The sequence below is a fragment of the Microplitis demolitor genome, chromosome 7, assembly GCF_026212275.2.
Source record: "Microplitis demolitor isolate Queensland-Clemson2020A chromosome 7, iyMicDemo2.1a, whole genome shotgun sequence".
NCBI classification, from domain to species: domain Eukaryota; kingdom Metazoa; phylum Arthropoda; class Insecta; order Hymenoptera; family Braconidae; genus Microplitis; species Microplitis demolitor.
This window is the reverse complement of record NC_068551.1, coordinates 4419445-4438879: the sequence shown is the minus strand read 5'-3', so window position 1 is coordinate 4438879 and position 19435 is coordinate 4419445. Positions and strand designations below refer to the sequence as shown.

The window sequence follows — 19435 nt, the reverse complement described above, 5'->3', positions numbered from 1 at the left end:
ACCCTATCGATTACCACAAAGAACGTGCAAATCGGTTCATTTATTCCGAAAATATCGTCGAAGAAAAACGACCTTTTTTCGGGGAAATGTACTTTTTTTCGGCCCCACCGTTTCTTGAGCTCAAATGGCTCAAAAATTTACTTATTACATATAACTACTATTTAATTCATTTTTTACAAGATTTTTGGTCATCAATAACTATATAAAATACAAATGCAGTATTAATGATAAAAAAAAAAAATTATTAAATATTGTTTATTTAACAAAATAAATTATTTTACAAATTTTTTTATTGTTTTCTGCCATCAACAATTACTTCAGGGATCAAGATCGTAATATCTTTTTGAATTGCAGGATTCGAACCTGATTTTTCATAAATATATTCCAACACTCCGCGAATGAACATACCGGTAGTATTATAATTATTAATCATAAAGTCATCTTTTAAATCCAACATATGTGGATTCATATACAAATATTCAACTAAATTATTGTAAGCCTTCTGTTTATCTCTTGTCAGTTTATAATACGGCAAATGCTGTTCTATCAATTTGCCAACATGTACATCACTGTCACTGTAGTCACCAATAAGCATATCAGCGGTGAATTTTTGACTCCAAATCCATCCAACATGTTTAGCGCCCTCTCCGTCAAACATTACTTTATCCCTATAAAACAATAATGCCAATTTAGTGATATGATCTATTTTAATCCTATTATTATTATTCATCAATGAACGCATAATAATGTTATGCAGAAATCGTCCCCGAGTGGTAGTCAAACGTGGCAACAAAATATTGAGCTCCTCTAGTAAATTACTACGAGATAAATAATTCCGTAAAGCAATCCACAAATTTTCTTGCTGATTATCTGTAGGCTTAGGTAACGCATCCATTAATCCAATCAAATCAACTGCCCAATTGCCGTATCTTTCGCGCGTTTCACCTAGAATATTATCTCGTGGTATTTTTATAGTAAATGCCGGTTGTTGAATAGCTTTCCAATACATCTTAACCAATTCATACAGCTCCGTATTCATTCTAACTTTTTTAACATTCATGAGTTCGAATAAAGTCCAGACTAATAAAGCACCTCTGTTAGGAAATCGAGACAGTTTAATATCACGTCCAAAGAAAGACGTCATTTTCTTCAAGTTGAATGCATCTACAAGAGGTTTCATTTCTAATGCATACTTATTATCTTCTGTAAAATGCGGCAATAAATTTAGATAAGGATCTGGATACTGTTCAATCGGTAATAACCAATATAATGGATTTATCAATGGCAATGTAAAAGTACCTTTTTCCTCATAATCCGGTGGATCACGTCCAAGAATACTTACCGATAAATCATCAATACTTACAGTTGACCAAACGATTTTCCCATCGAACTTCTTCCATCTAATAAGCATTGGCAAAAACAAATAAGGAGCTATAATTTCAAGAGAACCCAATACGTTTTCAAGATTTTCCATTAGGTTATAATCTTCTGCAACTTGCTGATGCTTTCGTGCTGATCTTATCAACGCAACCAAAGCGGCTAATCTTGTAGAGTATCTCCGAGACCAATGTTGTCCCAGAAGTATTTCAATGTACTTGTCACCAAATAAGTTAACCAATGGTTGAATAACTAGTTTTTGAAGATTCTGTACACACTGACCCGAAGCGTGTTCGAAGAGATCATAATCAGGCTGGTCATGGAGATCAACCATTGACGGAAATACTATGGTATCTAGATCACCCGTTAAATCATTCGATCGCGTAAATACTGTAGGCAATATTTTGAGTTCTCCAACATTTGTGGTGATCACAATACACTCATTTGGTTGGACTGCGGGTGGTAATGTTGATAAGTTCTTTGATAATACACTGATAGATGGTAAATCTAGTAATTTTGTGGCGAATGATTTGTCAACTGAAGTCATTGAATTTGACGCAGATTTAGTGACTCCTAATTCAGCTAATGGTTCGTGAGGCGGAAATTGAGTAACTTTTAATGATTCCAATGGTGAGTCATCTGGTAAATCAATTCGTGATTTGATACGTTTTATACGTTGTAGATTCGGCTTAATAGACTTTTTAAAAATTGATTTCATTGCTGATAATGGTGACAAGTTTCCAAAATTCATTGGAGGTTTCATTGATCCTAAAATTGGAGATTTTGGTACCTGTGATTTTGATTCTCGTGAATTATGATCAGCAGCCATGTTTTTTTCTTCAGAACCATCATCTTGTAGATCACTATCGTCAGATTCTGAATCATCGTCACTGAATTCTGCCTTTACATCAGCGATTAATTTTTTTATTTTAGCTGGCAAAGATGGAAATACATGTTTACCTTCAACAATGTCTTTTAATTCAGTCAACATATCCAAAGTTTTACATTCCAGATAATTTTTTTCAGTTGTTATCAAAGGCTGCATAACTAATGTTTCAATACGATCCCAAGATTTCAAATCACTCATTATATCCGTCAAAATAGATTCTATACTTTGAGATATTGTTGAATTGACATTTGGATTATCAATAATATCAATAATTATCCAAAATGATATATTAGATTTGAACTTTTGATAATAATGTAAATTACGTTGATAAAATAAATATGACAGTAATATCGATATAATACGTGATATTTTTTTATCATATATATTTGACGATGAACGCATTTGTAATCGTGATAAAAATCCTAGCATTAAATCATGAGGATTATTATATTTATATCGATTAATACCCATAAAAATATCATCATCCAAATTAGACGTTAAATATTTTTGTAATTCATTTTTCATATCTATAATACGATTATTACAGTCACATGATATTGTTAATTCAAATAATAGATTAACATTCAACCCATTTTCTGTAATGCGATAAGAATTTTCAATTTCATGATTTATTATTCCACGACCGCCGGTTATTAAATGATCGCGAACGTATAATAACGATTTTTTAAATTTAAACGGTACATCCATATCAGCAGAAATTTTATCAACGGCATTTATTATCAACGTGTAAGGATTGTAAGCTTTTATATTTGAAAAATAATTTGACCATTTTTTAAATTTGTTTTTCCAAATTTCCCGCGATATATAACTGACATATTCATCAAAAATAGGATCTGCGTCTTCATTGGGTAAATCGCGTAGTATCGTACCAAATAATTCTTGAGTCAATGGAATTTTTTTCGAAGTTATTCCATAAAACAGGGCAACATAAACAGGCCCCATTATTTCATTCGTTACATCATATTTATTTTGTTCGTTTTCTCCTTCTTGACTCAGAAGATTCCACAATTTTTTCGATATATCCTCGTTATTATTATTGCGATCTATCAATTGAACTGTTTGCTTAAATACACCAGCCACTAAATTAAATGTATCCTGATCCATTTGTTTCCATATTATTTTATTGTGTCGGGCTTCGAGCAACTGGATCCAAAATTCGACCGACGACTTCATGAAAAAGGCAAAATTTTTTTTGGCGGCTTTCAAAAACTCTAATAATTGCTTCAGTATATGTTTGCCATTTATTTCGGTCACTATGTGAAGAGTATCATATAGATAGACATTTTTACGTTTTATTGCATTACTTATTAATTCAAGTGACGTGTACTCCTCAATTGACAAAGTTTCCGGTGACAATTGCAACATATATCCCATAATAAAAATAACATTTTCACGTATTATATCAGCAGCACGTAATTTTTCTAATGTATTTTTAAGTGGATTACTGTGTAAGCTGCCGTAATTTAATTTGTCACGTTCGATTTGAAAAAAGTTACCCGTTTTTACAAATACATTTTTATTACTGTTTATGTTTATATTTTTATTTATATTCGCTTGCTGTGATGGTAAGCTGATATCACTGTTTTTATCTGCTGAATATTCGCTATTATCTTCATGATCCTAAAAATAAATATATATATATATATTATTTAATGTGACAATAATAAAATAAATATGTATTTTACGTTAAAATATTTACTAATTCTCTTTTTAATCTTGATATATATCGGCTGTTATTCTTTGGAAAAAAATAAATAGAAATTAATGATAAGAACAAAGTGGAAAAAATTTTCGAAACTTACTTTTGAATACGTCGAGTAAATGACAGCGAAAATTGATAAAATGAAAATAAAATGTCTGTGAGATTTTAAAAATAACATGACGTGAGTATGAAAAACTGAAACAAGGACTTAAATTAGTTTTTCTTTATATATACGGTATATAATCAACAACATGATTTGCTGTATCAATATAAATATTACGACCGTGACAAATAGTTAGTACGTGATGTTATCATGGATTGATAATTCGATTTTTTTCAGTTTATTTTTTATTATTCAATAACCATTATACGAACATATAAACTTTTTTTATCAATGATTTTTTTTTTTTAATTTTGCGTATTATGTTGAGTTAATTATTTAAGATATTTAATTATTTAATTAAAGAGGTTTAGGCAATGAATTATTGTACGTCAGTTAACAAAAATCTCTCTCTTATACTTTTAGTTTTTAGTTTTATATTTTTATATTTTATTTTTGTGTCCTTGAGGCAGGATTAGGTTTTATTAATTTTTAAAAATGAAGGGAATATTTCTCTCAGGATAATAAAACTGGGTATATTCTTGAGACAAAAATGCAAGCTATAACTTGTATGTAGACCAAATGTAACTGTAGGATGTAAGGACCTAGAATACAAAATATATAGAAATGAATATTCAGTCTTAACTAGCTCTCTAAGCTGAAAGCACGTATCTTCCGATTGCTCTTTTCAGTTTTAAATAAAATCACAGTTAAAATTAATGAAGACATAATTTATTTAAATTAAACTAAATACGATCCTTTAACCTTCCTCATTTTCAACAGGTAATTATTGAAATTTAGGAGGAATTGAATAATTTTAAAATTAAAAAAAAAAAAAATTTCGTGAATTGACAATAAATAGGTAAGGGTAAAATGGGAGCTACAATATTTCATAAAATAAAATTTAAGAACTAGGGGCAAAAGAGTCATGGAAATTTTTTGAAAACTTTATGAACCCGGGTAAAATGAACATTATAGAACAGTTTGGGTCAGTAGAATTTTTTTTGCAAAAAATTTAAAAAATGCTAATTTCATGTTCAAAATTTTATTTCGACAATCAAAAAGCAATTTTGTTAAAATAATTGTACATCATTCTTATTATTAAATAATTAAAATTTAATTGAATAGTGGGTTTATTAAAATATTGGTCCTTTTCCAAAAATCGAAAAAATATTTAAAAAATGAGTAATTTTAAAAATTATCTGACCAACAATAATAAATGTAAGTAACGAAGAAGAAAGAACAATTTGAAAAATGAAAATATTTAATTTGTTACTTTTGAAAAATTATTGTCATTTTTATTTAAATTCTTCTACGGTCTACAGAGCAAATGTTTGTTAGTTTTTTTTTTATTGGACGGCTGATTTTGCCTCGCATTTCGATTTTTTTTACGATGACTGGGTAATATTATCGATTACTATTCAGTGACTAAAAAGAAGTAGAAGTAGCAAAAAAAAAAAAAAATCACCCTAGCGGCAATCGTTTTATAGTACTCTCATTTTATTTCCCTTGCCCTATTTGCTTTAAACAATGGGGTTTGAAGCCAAATGAGACCATTGCCCTATACTAATCAAATTTGTTATTTACAACTTTTAATTAACACTAAATGTTTCTTTCCATAACATTTTTAACACTGCATTTTTATTACCCCTGCTTAAAATTTTACTCAGTAAATATTCTTATAATAATTGTAATTATTAATTACTCATTCTGATATTATGATTAAATAAATCAAAGTGTAATTAGTTACCGATAAAAATAAATAATGTTAAAAATATTCAATAATCATTTGTTGCTCATTAATCAAAATTATACCAAGTAACACAGAATGGTGTAAAAAAATATACTACACCATGTTAAAATTACACCAATATATCATTTACACCATTTACACCCAGAATTTTGAACACCATCATTACACTAAACTGCGGTGTAAATTTCTCGGAGCCATTTTTACACCAAAATTTTTCACAGTGTCTACACCGGTTGTATAACACCACTACACCAATCTAAATTTATTTTAACACCACACCGATGATAAAATACTCATTTTAAATCCACTTTTTTCAGCATAGTCAATAATTAACGCCTATTATCTGTTTAAATTATTCAGCTTACAATTATAAACTGCCTGTAGCATAATTAATTAATTATAATTACTTACTAATAATATAATTATTGTTTGTATGACAGGATACGGAAGTATCGCTCCGCGATCAGTTTGGGGCAAAGTAGCAACAATGGGTTATGCTGCGTTAGGAATTCCTTTGACATTAATCTACCTGTCAAGTGCAGGTGGATTGTTATCTCGTTGCGCTCGAGGTTTTTTCACACGAGCTTTGTGCTGCTGTCTTTGCTCAAATTGCGGCTACTGTTGTTATGATGAGAGACGAATGCAGGTGAATATTCAATAGTTAATTTAAAAATATTCTTACAATTGTTTATTTAAATAACTTTTCTGCATAAATATTAAAAATATGTAATGAAAATTTAGGGATTTAATTAAAAAGTTTATTTTGTGGTTTGTTTGAAGGAAAAAGAAAGAAGAATGAGAAAGAAACGACAACAAGAAGAAATGAATCAACAGCAGCAACAACAATCGGGCTTACAAGAACCCTTTTATGTACGAGCTAATGCCTCAACTTATCCGAGTTCTGTTGAAATTAAAGCCAGTCCAAAAGATGAAGTGTCAAGTCTTGGTTCTGGTGACAGACCTAATGTTACTATTTTCGCTCCAATTGGAATTTGTCTTGGGATAATGCTTTGTTATATTGTCGCTGGTGCTTTTACTTTGTACAAATTGGAAGGCTGGAGTTTTTTAGGTAAATAAACTCTGCTAATATTTATCTAAGTTGCGGCTGAATAATTTTCTTATTTTAATAATACTTAAAAAAAAAGAGCAAAGTAAACGCGGATTAAATCCGGAGTAAATGGAGGCGGGTTTTTTTATTCATTTAATCCCCTTGGAGTGGAAGTTACTCCGTGGGGAGTTCATTTTAATATGAAAATTCTGGATCGGAGTGGGTATGGATTTAAATAAAGTCCAGATCACTTCGAAATCACTCAGCTGAAAAACAAACTCCGAATTTATTCCGTATACAAAGTGATTTTTTTTTGTAAACTCGAAACTCTGAATGATGGACTAGTTCAGATTCACTTCGAACTTACTTCCGAATTTTTGTAGTGTACATGGAGAGAAAATTATGGCGATTCTGATTTAAAAAAACGATTTTTAAAGATTTGCAATGTTAAATGTCCATAAGAAGAGCGATTTAAAAGTATTCAAAATCATTAAAAAGTATTTAGAATTTTTTTTTTGAATTGTTTCAAATCGTTTCTTTTAATAAGGGAATCGTTCCTAGTGCGTTTATGGAATATCAACCCATAACGTTATGGTAATAATTACTTGAAATTATTAAATATGCTCTCACAACTTCTGGTAAAAGTTTCTACAATTAAAGGAACGATTTCTATACTTATAATATATCCTATGAATGTAATATTGTAACTAAATTATGGTAATGATTACTATATTCACGGGAATAATTCCCATAGTTGCATACACTGTAAAAAAACCGATGAAAGTCCAGGCGGTTAAAATTTTCTGTGTTAAATTTCAACACCGAAAGCGGTGTTAAAATAAGTCAATTTTTAACACCGCTTTTTTTACAGTGTAGAAATAAAACCTTTATCCACATTGAAACGGTTCCTATAGGTGCGTATGGGAATAAACCCTCTTCAGAAAAAATAGTATATTACACATCTAGGGTGAAAAAGCGAAGATCACAAACATGCGGACTGGAACGTCCTACTTTTATCCGTGATGTGTAATATACTATTTCATGGTGACCTTTTCCATAATATATATGTGAAATGTTATCATGATATTATGGTAACATTTCACATATATTATGGGAACGGTTGCCATAACGACATAGGAATTATTGTCATAATTTAATAGGAGCTATTCCGATTTCGGATAAGAATGAAACCCATATAGATAAGAATGGTTGCCATAATTTGTATGTCATTCTTATAATCAACATTTCACAAAAACCCGTTACCATATGATATGGGAACTATTCCTATAATATATTGTAATTGTTACTGTAAATTTCTCTCCGTGTATGGTTGATTTATATTTAATTAATTAATAATAATTGAATAAATAATGTTACAGATGCCAGCTACTTTTGCTTTATGAGTTTAAGTACAATAGGATTCGGCGACATGATACCCGGCCTTTACCCCAGTCATAGTAATATTGGCTCTCAAAATAAAACAATATGGTTTTGCTCGGGTTACATAATGTTTGGTATGGCATTAACGGCGATGTGTTTTAATATATTGCATGATGAACTGGTGCATCGATTAGCGCACCGCAATGAAACAAACGAATCTGTCAAACCGAGCTCAAGTGTTGACGAGTTAGCGACAGATCCATTCGCCCTTACGTCGTGACAATTTCCTTCGAGTAATTTTAGTAACAATAGAAATACAACCGATGAATCATTATGTAATGAGCAGCCAGTTAGTATTTTTGCCCATGAAAATGAAATGAATATTTTAAGAGACTCGTTTAATCAAGTTGATGTTACAAGAGACTGCAAGCCTATTATTAAACTTGAAGACCATATTGTTGGACCTCCCGCTGTTTATACACTACCGGAAGTCGATGAAGAAACTGAGGAAAATACTGAAATGTAAATTTTTTTTTTTTCATTCATAGATTAATTCATTACTTTTTTTTTCACTCAAAAAATTGCGCGCAATTTATGAGATATTCTCATAAATTTTTCTCAATCAAAATAAGTATAAAAAATTTTTATTTTGCAAATAATTATTAATATTTTTATTGGCGTATTTTATTTTAAAATTTTATAATTTATAAAAATTCCAAAATAAAAAAAAAAATTAATTTAAAAAATACTTATTATTATAAAATATTTATGTACGTACTATCTATATAGTTAGGTGTGATTAAAAATTTTTAATACTCATCTTATTACTCCGGCTAATTAAAATTTTAAGTGTACAATAATTAATAATATCTATATATATTTATATTTACTTAAAGTATATATGAGTAATTTAAAAATAATGGAAAGAAAAAAAGGAATTACTGAAAAATAGATAATTGTCTTACATTAAATAAAAAAAAAAACTGCCGGATTGTAATAAATAATTAATTCTCGATAATGGGAACTCAAAAAAATCTTGTGCTCAAGAACAATAACTAAATTAACATGACTAATAATAATAATACACTAAAAGAATTAATAAAATAATTGTATCTTAAGAATGTTGCGTTTAGAAGGACTATCTTTAAATATATATAATTAAATAATTATTTGTATGATAAGAGATTATAGTTGTAGAAAAAAAAACAGTCCATTAAATAATAGGAGGACCTTGGCATGATTTTTTAAATTTTGATTTATTTTTTAGGGGACGTTCATAAAATACGTTCGCATTTATGGTGGGGAGAGGGTCGCTTGCTGCGACAAGGGGGGCCAGGGGTTCAACAAGTACAAGACATTCGCAGCTCGTCAAACAATTTTGCAAATTTTTCTCTCCATTTTTTTAAACTTAAGTTTCTTATTATTACAAATAATAAACATTTTAAAATGTAAAAATTTTTATACTATTAATTGTCATATATCATTACAGGGGGGAGGGGATCCTTCATTTGTGACGCAATTTTGATAGGGTGGGGGGGCCTAAAAAGGTAAAATTTTGCGTGACGTATTTTATGAACGAGCTCTTCTTAAATAAAAATTTATAGATAATTGTTATTATAATAAATGTTAATCGTGCAGAGGTCATCCTATTATAGAATTTTATTATAATTATAAATTATAAATTATAAATATTGTATGTAAGTATTTAATTGTTAGGTAATGGAAGAAGATTAAGGACTTTAATATAGATTTGTTTTTTAATATTTTATTATATTGATCAATATTCTACATCAGACATCATAATTTATTTTTAATGGCAATCAATAATAATTTGAAAAAGTTCCCGTTAGAAAACAATAGTTCTAAAAAATTAAAAAATATTGATGAAAATTTCCAAATTATCAGTTTTTGAACTTTTTCAAAACGAGGGTAAAATGTAGTAAAACGCGTTTTCAAATATCTTTCGAAAACGTTCTTCTTTTACTCAAAATTCACGCTTAGATAATCTTAGGGAATTTTTTTTTTATTATCGAAATTACGTTCAAAATAAGTTCTACTTGAAGTTATACACATCGAAATTTTTTATGAAATTGAAGTTAGCCGATGTCTAATAATTTTTGGATTTGTTTTAAAACAATGAATTATGAAAAAAAATGTTTAGAAAATTCTAAAGTACATGCCTCGAACGCTCATGTTACAATAAAGTCAATTATTAATTTTCTTTTTTAATTACAAAATCTTTCTATTTAACATCTAGAAATTCCTCGTTTAAAATCGTTTTGAAAAGATTTTTTTTCATACGAGTTATTTTTTATTTTTAAAAAAATTAAAGTTCTTGATCTATCAAATAAAAAAAAATCATTGTTTCATATTTTTATTTTTAACATATCATAACATAAGATAACGTCATGTACATTTTTCTATCACAAAAAAAAAAAAAAAAAAAAAAAAATTGATAATAACGAAATCACTAAAAATCTTCTTCTTTAAAAAAAAATATGAATTTTTATAAAGATATTCCTGGCTTTAAAATTGAAACAATTTTAAAAACCTTAAATAAAAAATTCATTCTTCTCATTAAAATTTGTCATTTCAAAAAAATTTAAGAACCCCAAGTAGGACATACATATATATAAAAAAGAAGAGAGTAACATTTATACCTATCGCGCACTTCATTAAAGCTCCATAAAAAATTCCCACAGCTATCATCATTTCTCCAAGGATGTTGATTTATTTTCTCCATCTCTCTTATATATAAGCTCTTACTGCAATCCTTTCACTCTATTTATCTCCTTCCTATCTATTCTCCATTCCACGCAATCTCACCCTCTTTTTTTCATCTTTATTTCGTTCTTCACTTTTTTATCCTATTCTTTTTTTTACTTCTCTTCCTTAGCCAAGTTCTCCAGGGAAATATCATGGAATTGTGCTACTGGGACATTACCGGTTGAAACTTTAGTCGAATGATCTAAAGAAAAAAATAAACCGATGTAACTCAACTACCATGGGATTTTTTTTCCACAGCCAAACCAATCACAAACTACACATTTTTTTTTTTTTTTTTTTTTTTTTTTTTTTTTTTTTATTAAACCAATACATTATATATAATACATTAACAATAATATCAGTAACTTTTATTTATACATCTATGATGCAGCAATTGAACAACAAAAAATTACTCTTCCTTTTTATTGTAATTATAATTACTGTTAAAATTGTTAAGCAAATAATTTAAAATTGACTGATTGTGTACGTATTCAAATAAAAAATATCAATAAAAGTACATGATAAAAAATAAAAAAATGATTAATAAACATGTTACATATAAATGTGATTATACACGGTGAGTTTTATGAGGTCGTATAAAAATACACTCACTGTCAAAGTGTTTTTATGAGTAGAAGTGACAAATATTTCTTAATCCGTACTGACTAAAAATAAATTTATAAAATATTGGATTAATAAAGTTATTATTAAATATGAATAAGTATTCGATTTTTATAAAGATAAAACTACCACTGAAAAAATTTTCTGAAGGAACGTGGCGTAAATGCGGAGCGGATGACTGTTTATGTATTTAATCCCCTTCGGAGTGAAATTTACTCCGAAGGAGAGTTTCTTTTATTATTAAAACTCCGAATGGAAGTGGATGCAGATTTAAATAAAATCTGGATCACAATTTTTTCAAAAACTTCAAAACCGAGTAACGGAGTAAAATTGAATTTAAATAAAATTCGTAATCACTCCCGATTCTTTAGAGTATGCACTGTAAAGACTTGGGTATAAATTCGCAGTGATTTTGTTTAAATCCGAATTAACTTGGAGATCCGGAGTTTCAGAAAAAAATTACTCTTCATACGGAGTCAATACGGAGTTTATTTTTCCGGCGGAGTGATTTCGGAGTGATCTGAATTTTATTTTAATTCGCATTTACTCCGATTTGGGGTTTTAATATTGAAATAAAACTTCTCGAAGTGAATTTTACTCCATGGGGATTAAGAAAATACGCAGTCATCCGCTCCGCATTCACTCCAGATTTAATCTGCATTTACTCCGAAAATTTTTTACAGCAAATGTATGAACTTAATTGGTAATTTTAAATAATTAGAACTATAGAATTAATTTTTTTTTTAATTCATGTTGAGGAAAAAGAGGCAAAATGGGCCCCCTTAAAAAAATTGTGAATTTTTTTTTCATTACTTAAAATTTTTTTTAGTCCGTAAAAGTACTTGGTATTAATATGACTAGATCGTAAAAAAAAATTCAAAAATGGGGCAAAATGAACCACTTAAAAAATTTAAAAACTTAAATTACTTATAAATAATTTTACTAAAAATTAACTACTGGATCTTGTTAATGTGAAATGTCTTTTTAATTATAATTCATATTTTAAAATTTTTTGTAATCAATTTTAAGTGGACCGAATTACCTATGTATATGATGCCTCCATATACAATTTATAAAAAATTTTAGGAAGTCTATTTTGCCCCTCTCTCTACTACTATTGTAATTATTTACATTATCAATTAAATGGTAGCATCAAATAAATAAATTTGTACAGTAAAGTCAATAATTTAATTTATTAAATTATAATATAGTCCATGTAAATAAATGTCTGATACTATTAGACTGAATATAAATATTTATAACATATAAATATGTTCTACTAAAAAATTACTAATTGATAAGACAGAAAAAAATAAATAACGTAAATTGTAATAATGTGACATTGACGTCATGTGATTAATGTATCCATCATAATTAATTGATAGTAAATAAAATATATAGACATAAAAAAAAATAATTATAATTATTAATATTATTATTATTTGATAAGTTGGAGTAAATGGAATTTATTAATACAGTTGAGAATTTTGTGGACTGCAGATCTTTTGTAAATCAAATCCAGCACAAAAATAAAAATTAGTAATTAAAAAAATATATATATATAAAATATAAAATAAGTTATTATAATTATATAATTAATGAAGAAAAACAATAATGATTGTAAATAATGGAAATGCTGTCACTGTAAAATATTCACATGGAAAAATAAAATATAATCGTCTGTATAACTGATTGTCAAAAATTGTATCTTATAATATTAAATAAATATTGTCAGAATCTCTAATGACTTTTAATTATTTATAAATTTTTTTAAATAAAGATCCGTGTAAAAAAGTTAAAAACTTCAAAACATGACACAACGAGGATTTTTTTTAAACGATTTTTAACTTCTGAAAAGAAAGAAGAAGAAAACAATTAACTTAATACTAGAAAATGAACGACTGTAGACTTTTTTAAACTCTTTTCGAATCTCGATTGAAAATGATAAATTTTATCTTTTTTTTCGGTGCAAAATACCACCAGAAAAAAGCTGATTTTGAACTATTTTTTAACTTTTCTTTGAGTATATTTTAATAAAATCAAATCACTCATTGATGTTTCTTTTAAATTTCCAAAAAGTTAAAGAACGTTCAAAAAAGGTTAATCGTTGCGTCACATTTTGAAGTTTAGAATAGCCAACAAGTTTTATATCTTCTTCCAACAGTTTTTTTTTTACGGCTATATTAATAGAGTATTATTAATTTTTATTAATTAACAATATTATTATAAATTTAAAACCAAACTCACAACGATATCATTTGCACTGAGAGCGGCAATTTACTCTCTAAACATGAATAAGTGAAATAGGGGAATATTCGCTAACTCTGAGTAATTCCTAGTAAACACTATGGTAACTAATTAAATTATTTTTTTATCTTAAACATCAGTAGGAGAGACCAAAGCACGATAATGTTACATAATATCTACTTACATACGTACGTACATACACAAGTATATACATTTGGACATCATTTTGAAATTAATCAAAATAGCATACTAGAAACTCGAAATGTCAAGATCTGACAGAATTTTGATTTTTTTTATTTTTACAAAAAATCATTCACGGCTGAAGGAGGCCGTCGTACCCCGGCCTCCCCTACATTATTATCAAACGTGCGATAAAATTTCACAATAATTAATTTTGAGATCGAACCAAATTAATGCAGACTAATATGCAAGAGAATATTTTTCAGTAAATTACAAATATTCATTGATAATAAAAATTTTTCCATCACGGTACCGAAGCCTCTGTCGTAATTTAACAAATCGCGATTCACGTCTCATTGCACGTCTTCGTTTTTGTATTACCCTCTTAATGAAGTTTTCGATACCAAAAACAATCGTACAGAAAATCAAACCTATTGATAAAACAAATAGACCAAATTCAAAATCTATAAAATCTAATTGACGATAGTCCAAGGATGATTTTTTCGCTTCCATGGCTTTTAATTTTTTGAAAGGATAACGGAACGACCGTTTTTCCCAATAATCAAATAAACCCGGTTCTTGCAACCGTGATGCGATCTGATCAACTTTGTTCTTTAACACCCAGTTCCTGCGCACCAAAAAAGATTCATGCCTTTTTGAAACAAATTCCTTCGATAGATGCAGAGTGTTATGTTTCAACGCCTGACTTAATTGAAAATAATATAAAGCCAAACATGCCGTCGTGTTATCATTAAAAATTCGAGGAAAACATTCACGTCTATTATGTGAAGTTACATGTAGATATTTCTCATCTAAGTCTCCCCACAACCCTTGTTCGCGAATAAATTTTTCCATAGTAGGATGAAGATATAGATTATATTTTAGATCGTGTACGTCTTTTAAATCCTCAACATTTTTAATTTCTGGTTTTGTTATGAAACTTAGAAAATATCCTTGCAAACACGGAGTTACAATAAAAATTAAAATTGTTGTCATGATAAAAATAACGCGTATATACAATTTTTTTAATGGTACTAAGATACCTCTGCTCAAAATCAAACAAAGTAAATCTAAAAATCCTAAGCCGTACTGCCGGTTATTGATTCTTATAATTGCTACGAATGTTGTAAGCAATACAAATATGATAAACAATGTGGTCTCGAGGTCGAAATAGCCGGAAACTTGTTCAAATACCCGCGTGATATCTCTCTTTTGGGTCAGTATCATAAATTTGTTTTCTTTGTATATTTTAATTGTATCAACAACTAAAGAAGTATTACCTCCGACGGGACGAGCATTTAAACTGATATCCTGTGTGCCGTTTATCAAAGATTTTAAGAATCCTGTAGGAATATTATTAACAAATCTACCGTTTTCGTCGTAGCTGAATATGGGAGTTACATTTAAAGCAGGAAATATACTCTTAAAAAACATATAGTGAGTGTGCGGTAAATGTTCATGCAAGCTTTCATCATCCGGAACTCCAAAGTTTGAGAAATTTGTATTCAATTCAGGATATCCTACTGCTTTGACTTCATAACCATCCAAAAATTTAGTTTTGTCAAATGTCAGGTTCTGACATATGCTTGTGTCTGTAAAATAAAATAAAAATCAATTAATCTCAATGCGATTTACTTTAATTTTGTGAAATTACCGTTTATGAGTAGCTGCTTATAGAGAGTCCATCTGTCGTTTGGTTTGTCGATCGTGTCAACTTCTTCCCAAGAATTCGGAGCCCGTCTCGTAAAGGGATTAAAGGTAAAGACCATTGTTTTGTTGTTTGAATCGTTGCATATATAGAATGAAGAGAGTAGATCAGCTTTCCAAAGTGATTGAAGAACTTTTGAAGAATCTTTACATGAATTATCTCGATTTTCAACCACAAAAAAGTGAGAAATGATGTTCCACCAAGAAGAAGATTGCAGATTGCTCAGCAACGATCGAGATTTCACAATTAAATCAGCAGATAAGAGATATGTAGGATATGCCGGATTGTACAGTTGAATATTATTTGTCTTGAAATCATCATCAATAAACATGATAGTAGTTGAATAATCATCGCCTTCCCATGACGATGGGTAAATTAAATCAATTAAACCGTCACTTACAATTAGAGGATTTAGCCGATCCGGAACACACAACTTCAATACATCTAGCTATAAATATATTAATTAAATTAATAAATTAATTACAATAAACGATGATTAATAACAAAAATATCACAATTTATTTACCACTTCATTGTAAGCCGAGTGAAAATCTTCATTACGCGATGCATTTGAAAAATCTATCTTGTTGCAGGTATTTATAATTATTACTAGCCAGCAAATGAACTTTTTAATCCATCCCATTGTCATTACTTTTTATAGGACTTTATGTATTATAAAATATAAATTTTATGGCATTTTCCACCACAATGTATATTAAATTAATTTAAAAATGTAAAAATTGAATATTATAATTAATTTTAAGGAACTGCATCAAAAAAATTCTTTTTATTCTTTATTAAATTTTTATGCTAATTGTGACAGTTGTCTTTAGCGTAACTATTGCAACTGAACGGAAAAACATAATCCGTATAACACTCACTTCGAGGATAATTATTTTTATTTATCATATTGCACTTTGTGTAAATTCCCAGGCCTAATCAATAACACTATTCATTTTATTGAGTAAGTAGAGAACAACGTATTTGCTTAAGTGTATTATACTATCAGTAGTATTACTAGCTGTATTGAATTTTTTTTCCAGGGTCTGTAGACTGCTAATTTTCATGATTAGAAAGAATATCACTTTCCGTGTTATAAAAAAACACGTCAACTATTTGCTAATCATTTTGATTGCATCCATGAACTTGCATGACATTCAAACACAAGTATGTTATCAAAGTATAGAAATTAATTAATTCTTAATATAATTCTTAATATAAAAACAAACGAACAAACTTTATTTTTGGTGGGGCATCAACAAAGAAATAAAGATGAATGGAAAAAAAATAAAAAGAATAGACAATGAGTATAGTCACCGCTAACTTCAAATAAATTTTTAAAAATTTATTTTAAAAAATATAATAAATGAACAAATAATTATTCATAGTGAACATTGACGAACAATCAACGAATAAGCGAATTGCTAAAAAAAATTTGCCAAACATTGAATTCCTCCCGCCAACTTAAGGGAGCTTACACACATCCGCAAAATATTACAATCGAGCCCAGTATTTAAAAATTTCACATTAGTTAACAATATTATTATGAATATAACATTATCAAAACCAAAAATTCATAGTGTCAATTTTTCGATTTTCCATAACCGAAAATTCGTGAGACATCATAATTATGAACAATATTTATTATTTAAATAAATTGTAAAAACTCCATTATGATTTTGTATATTCAAAAAATTATCCTGCTGTCAAAATATTTTAAATTGTCTATCTTATCAACCTATGCCGAAAAGAGAGATATCTGTACAAGATTTCAAGCCAGCAACGTGTAAACATAAATAAAAAAATATAACAGAGTGTTTTCTAACTCCGCTCATATAATTTTTTAATTTTTAAAAATTCAAATAATAACAAACAATTATAATTTTTACCTTTACAGTTTATTTATTTAATAAACTCAAGTAATTTTTATCATCTGTCGTGTTGATGCTGAACTTAAAATCACTTCTAATTTAAAAATATATATAAAAATAATAAGAAAGAAAAGTTATTGTGAATTTGAGAAAAAATTATTTAAATAAATTTTTAAAATAATTGAAATAATGAAGACTGCACCTCATCAGCGATTAGTAATGGTTGGAGATCGTGACGGGTAATTATTTAAATTTAATTATTCAAATTATTGACACTATTTATTTTAAGGTTATCAATATAATATTTAAGTTTCCTAGCTTTTTATAAAAAAAAACTTAGCTTTGAAAAAAAAAAATTTTTCTCATTCTTTTAAAAAGCATCTTTATGACATCTAAAAGTTGTCTATGCTACTTGGGTTCATTTGATTGAATAAAATTCAAAAATAAATAAAATATTTTTGTTTTGTTTAAAAAATTCACACAATAAAGTTAGCAAATATCTGTCAATTTTAAAAACTTTTGAATAATAAATTAAAATGTTTATAAAATAAAAATAAAAAAATGTACATTTGGAGAACTCAAAAATAAGTGCATGCATTTTTTAAAATTTTATTAGTTTAATTATTTATACTATTTATTTATAATTTTAAATTTGATGTCTGCTACATTCACACTCATAAATGTAACAGACATTAGACAAATTTAAAATTAATATGTAGAGTAAATAATTAATAAAATGAAATTTTTAAAAAATGCGCATTTAAAAAATTTTGAAATTAACAAATGCATTTTTTCTAAATATTATTTTTGTAATTATTTACTCTATTTATTTATAATTTTAAATTTGTCTAATGTCTACTACATTCACACTCGTTACATTTAGATGACAGTAAAGTTAGCAGACATTTGAAATTTAAATAAATTTTTTTAACTGATAAATAATAAAATAAAAAAAAAAAAATGCACGAGTAGAAAATCTAATAGACTGTAAGTGCAGCTTTTAAAAATATTTTTTTTCAATATTTATTTTTTGTTAAAAAAAATCCAAATATTATTAAATGTCTGCTTACTTTATTGTCATTAGATTTACACTCATAAAATTTATATGTAATTCATATAAATTCAAATTTACTAAAGTCAATAAGTGAAAAATTAAAATAGAATTTCCAAGTTTAATATTTCAATGACTATTAGACTGAACGGCCGCCTATATTTAAATTCTCATTCATATAAATAAATAATCATATGACTATTTTTATTTTTTGTACAGGTTGAAAGAACTCTTAAGACGTCGTCTTGTTGAATGCGGATGGCGGGATCAAGTTAAAATAATTTGCAAAGAATTGATAAAAGAAAAAGGGCATGACATCACGTATGACAACATGCTGACAACAGTAACGAGCAGAGCACGCAGTCTTGTACCTGATTCTGTAAAAAAAGAACTGTTGCAAAAAATAAAAAGTCAACTGTTGGCACAAGAAGAGAAATTAAAAATTTAATAATTATAATAATCAGTTAATTAATATTAATTCTTATTAAATATTTTGTGATAAGTAATTTATTTTATAACTATAATTACTTCATCAAAATAATATTACATTCATGTACATTTATTAATTATGATATCAATGCAATTACTTCAGTTATGTCTCAACAATAATTAAATAATTAATTTTTTTTTATTAAATACACTTACAATTAATACTCTGCCGATCTATAAGTGACTGTAAATAATTATATTGTTTTTTTTTTACTTTAATAAATGTAATGAT

The 19435-nt window shown here is 27.7% G+C and overlaps 2 protein-coding genes across 2 annotated transcripts in view; both read left to right on the top strand.

Annotated features, from left to right (window-relative positions):
• The window catches only part of LOC103580476 (TWiK family of potassium channels protein 18), a 343662-nt gene extending 334718 nt beyond the window's left edge, over window positions 1–8944 (top strand). Inside the window, exons 8-10 of the mRNA XM_008562220.3 lie at window positions 6283–6488; window positions 6623–6911; window positions 8270–8944. Coding sequence (XP_008560442.1) covers window positions 6283–6488; window positions 6623–6911; window positions 8270–8550 — 776 coding nt within the window. The 3' untranslated portion in view covers window positions 8551–8944. The remainder of the gene's footprint in view (window positions 1–6282; window positions 6489–6622; window positions 6912–8269) is intronic.
• Window positions 8945–17574: 8630 nt separating this feature from the next.
• LOC103580471 (transcription and mRNA export factor ENY2) lies at window positions 17575–19405 on the top strand. Its single transcript, XM_008562215.2, has 2 exons — window positions 17575–17902; window positions 18934–19405. The coding sequence occupies exons 1-2, from the start codon at window positions 17853–17855 to the stop codon at window positions 19160–19162; spliced, it is 279 nt and encodes a 92-aa protein (XP_008560437.1). The 5' UTR covers window positions 17575–17852; the 3' UTR covers window positions 19163–19405.
• Window positions 19406–19435: the final 30 nt, after the last annotated feature.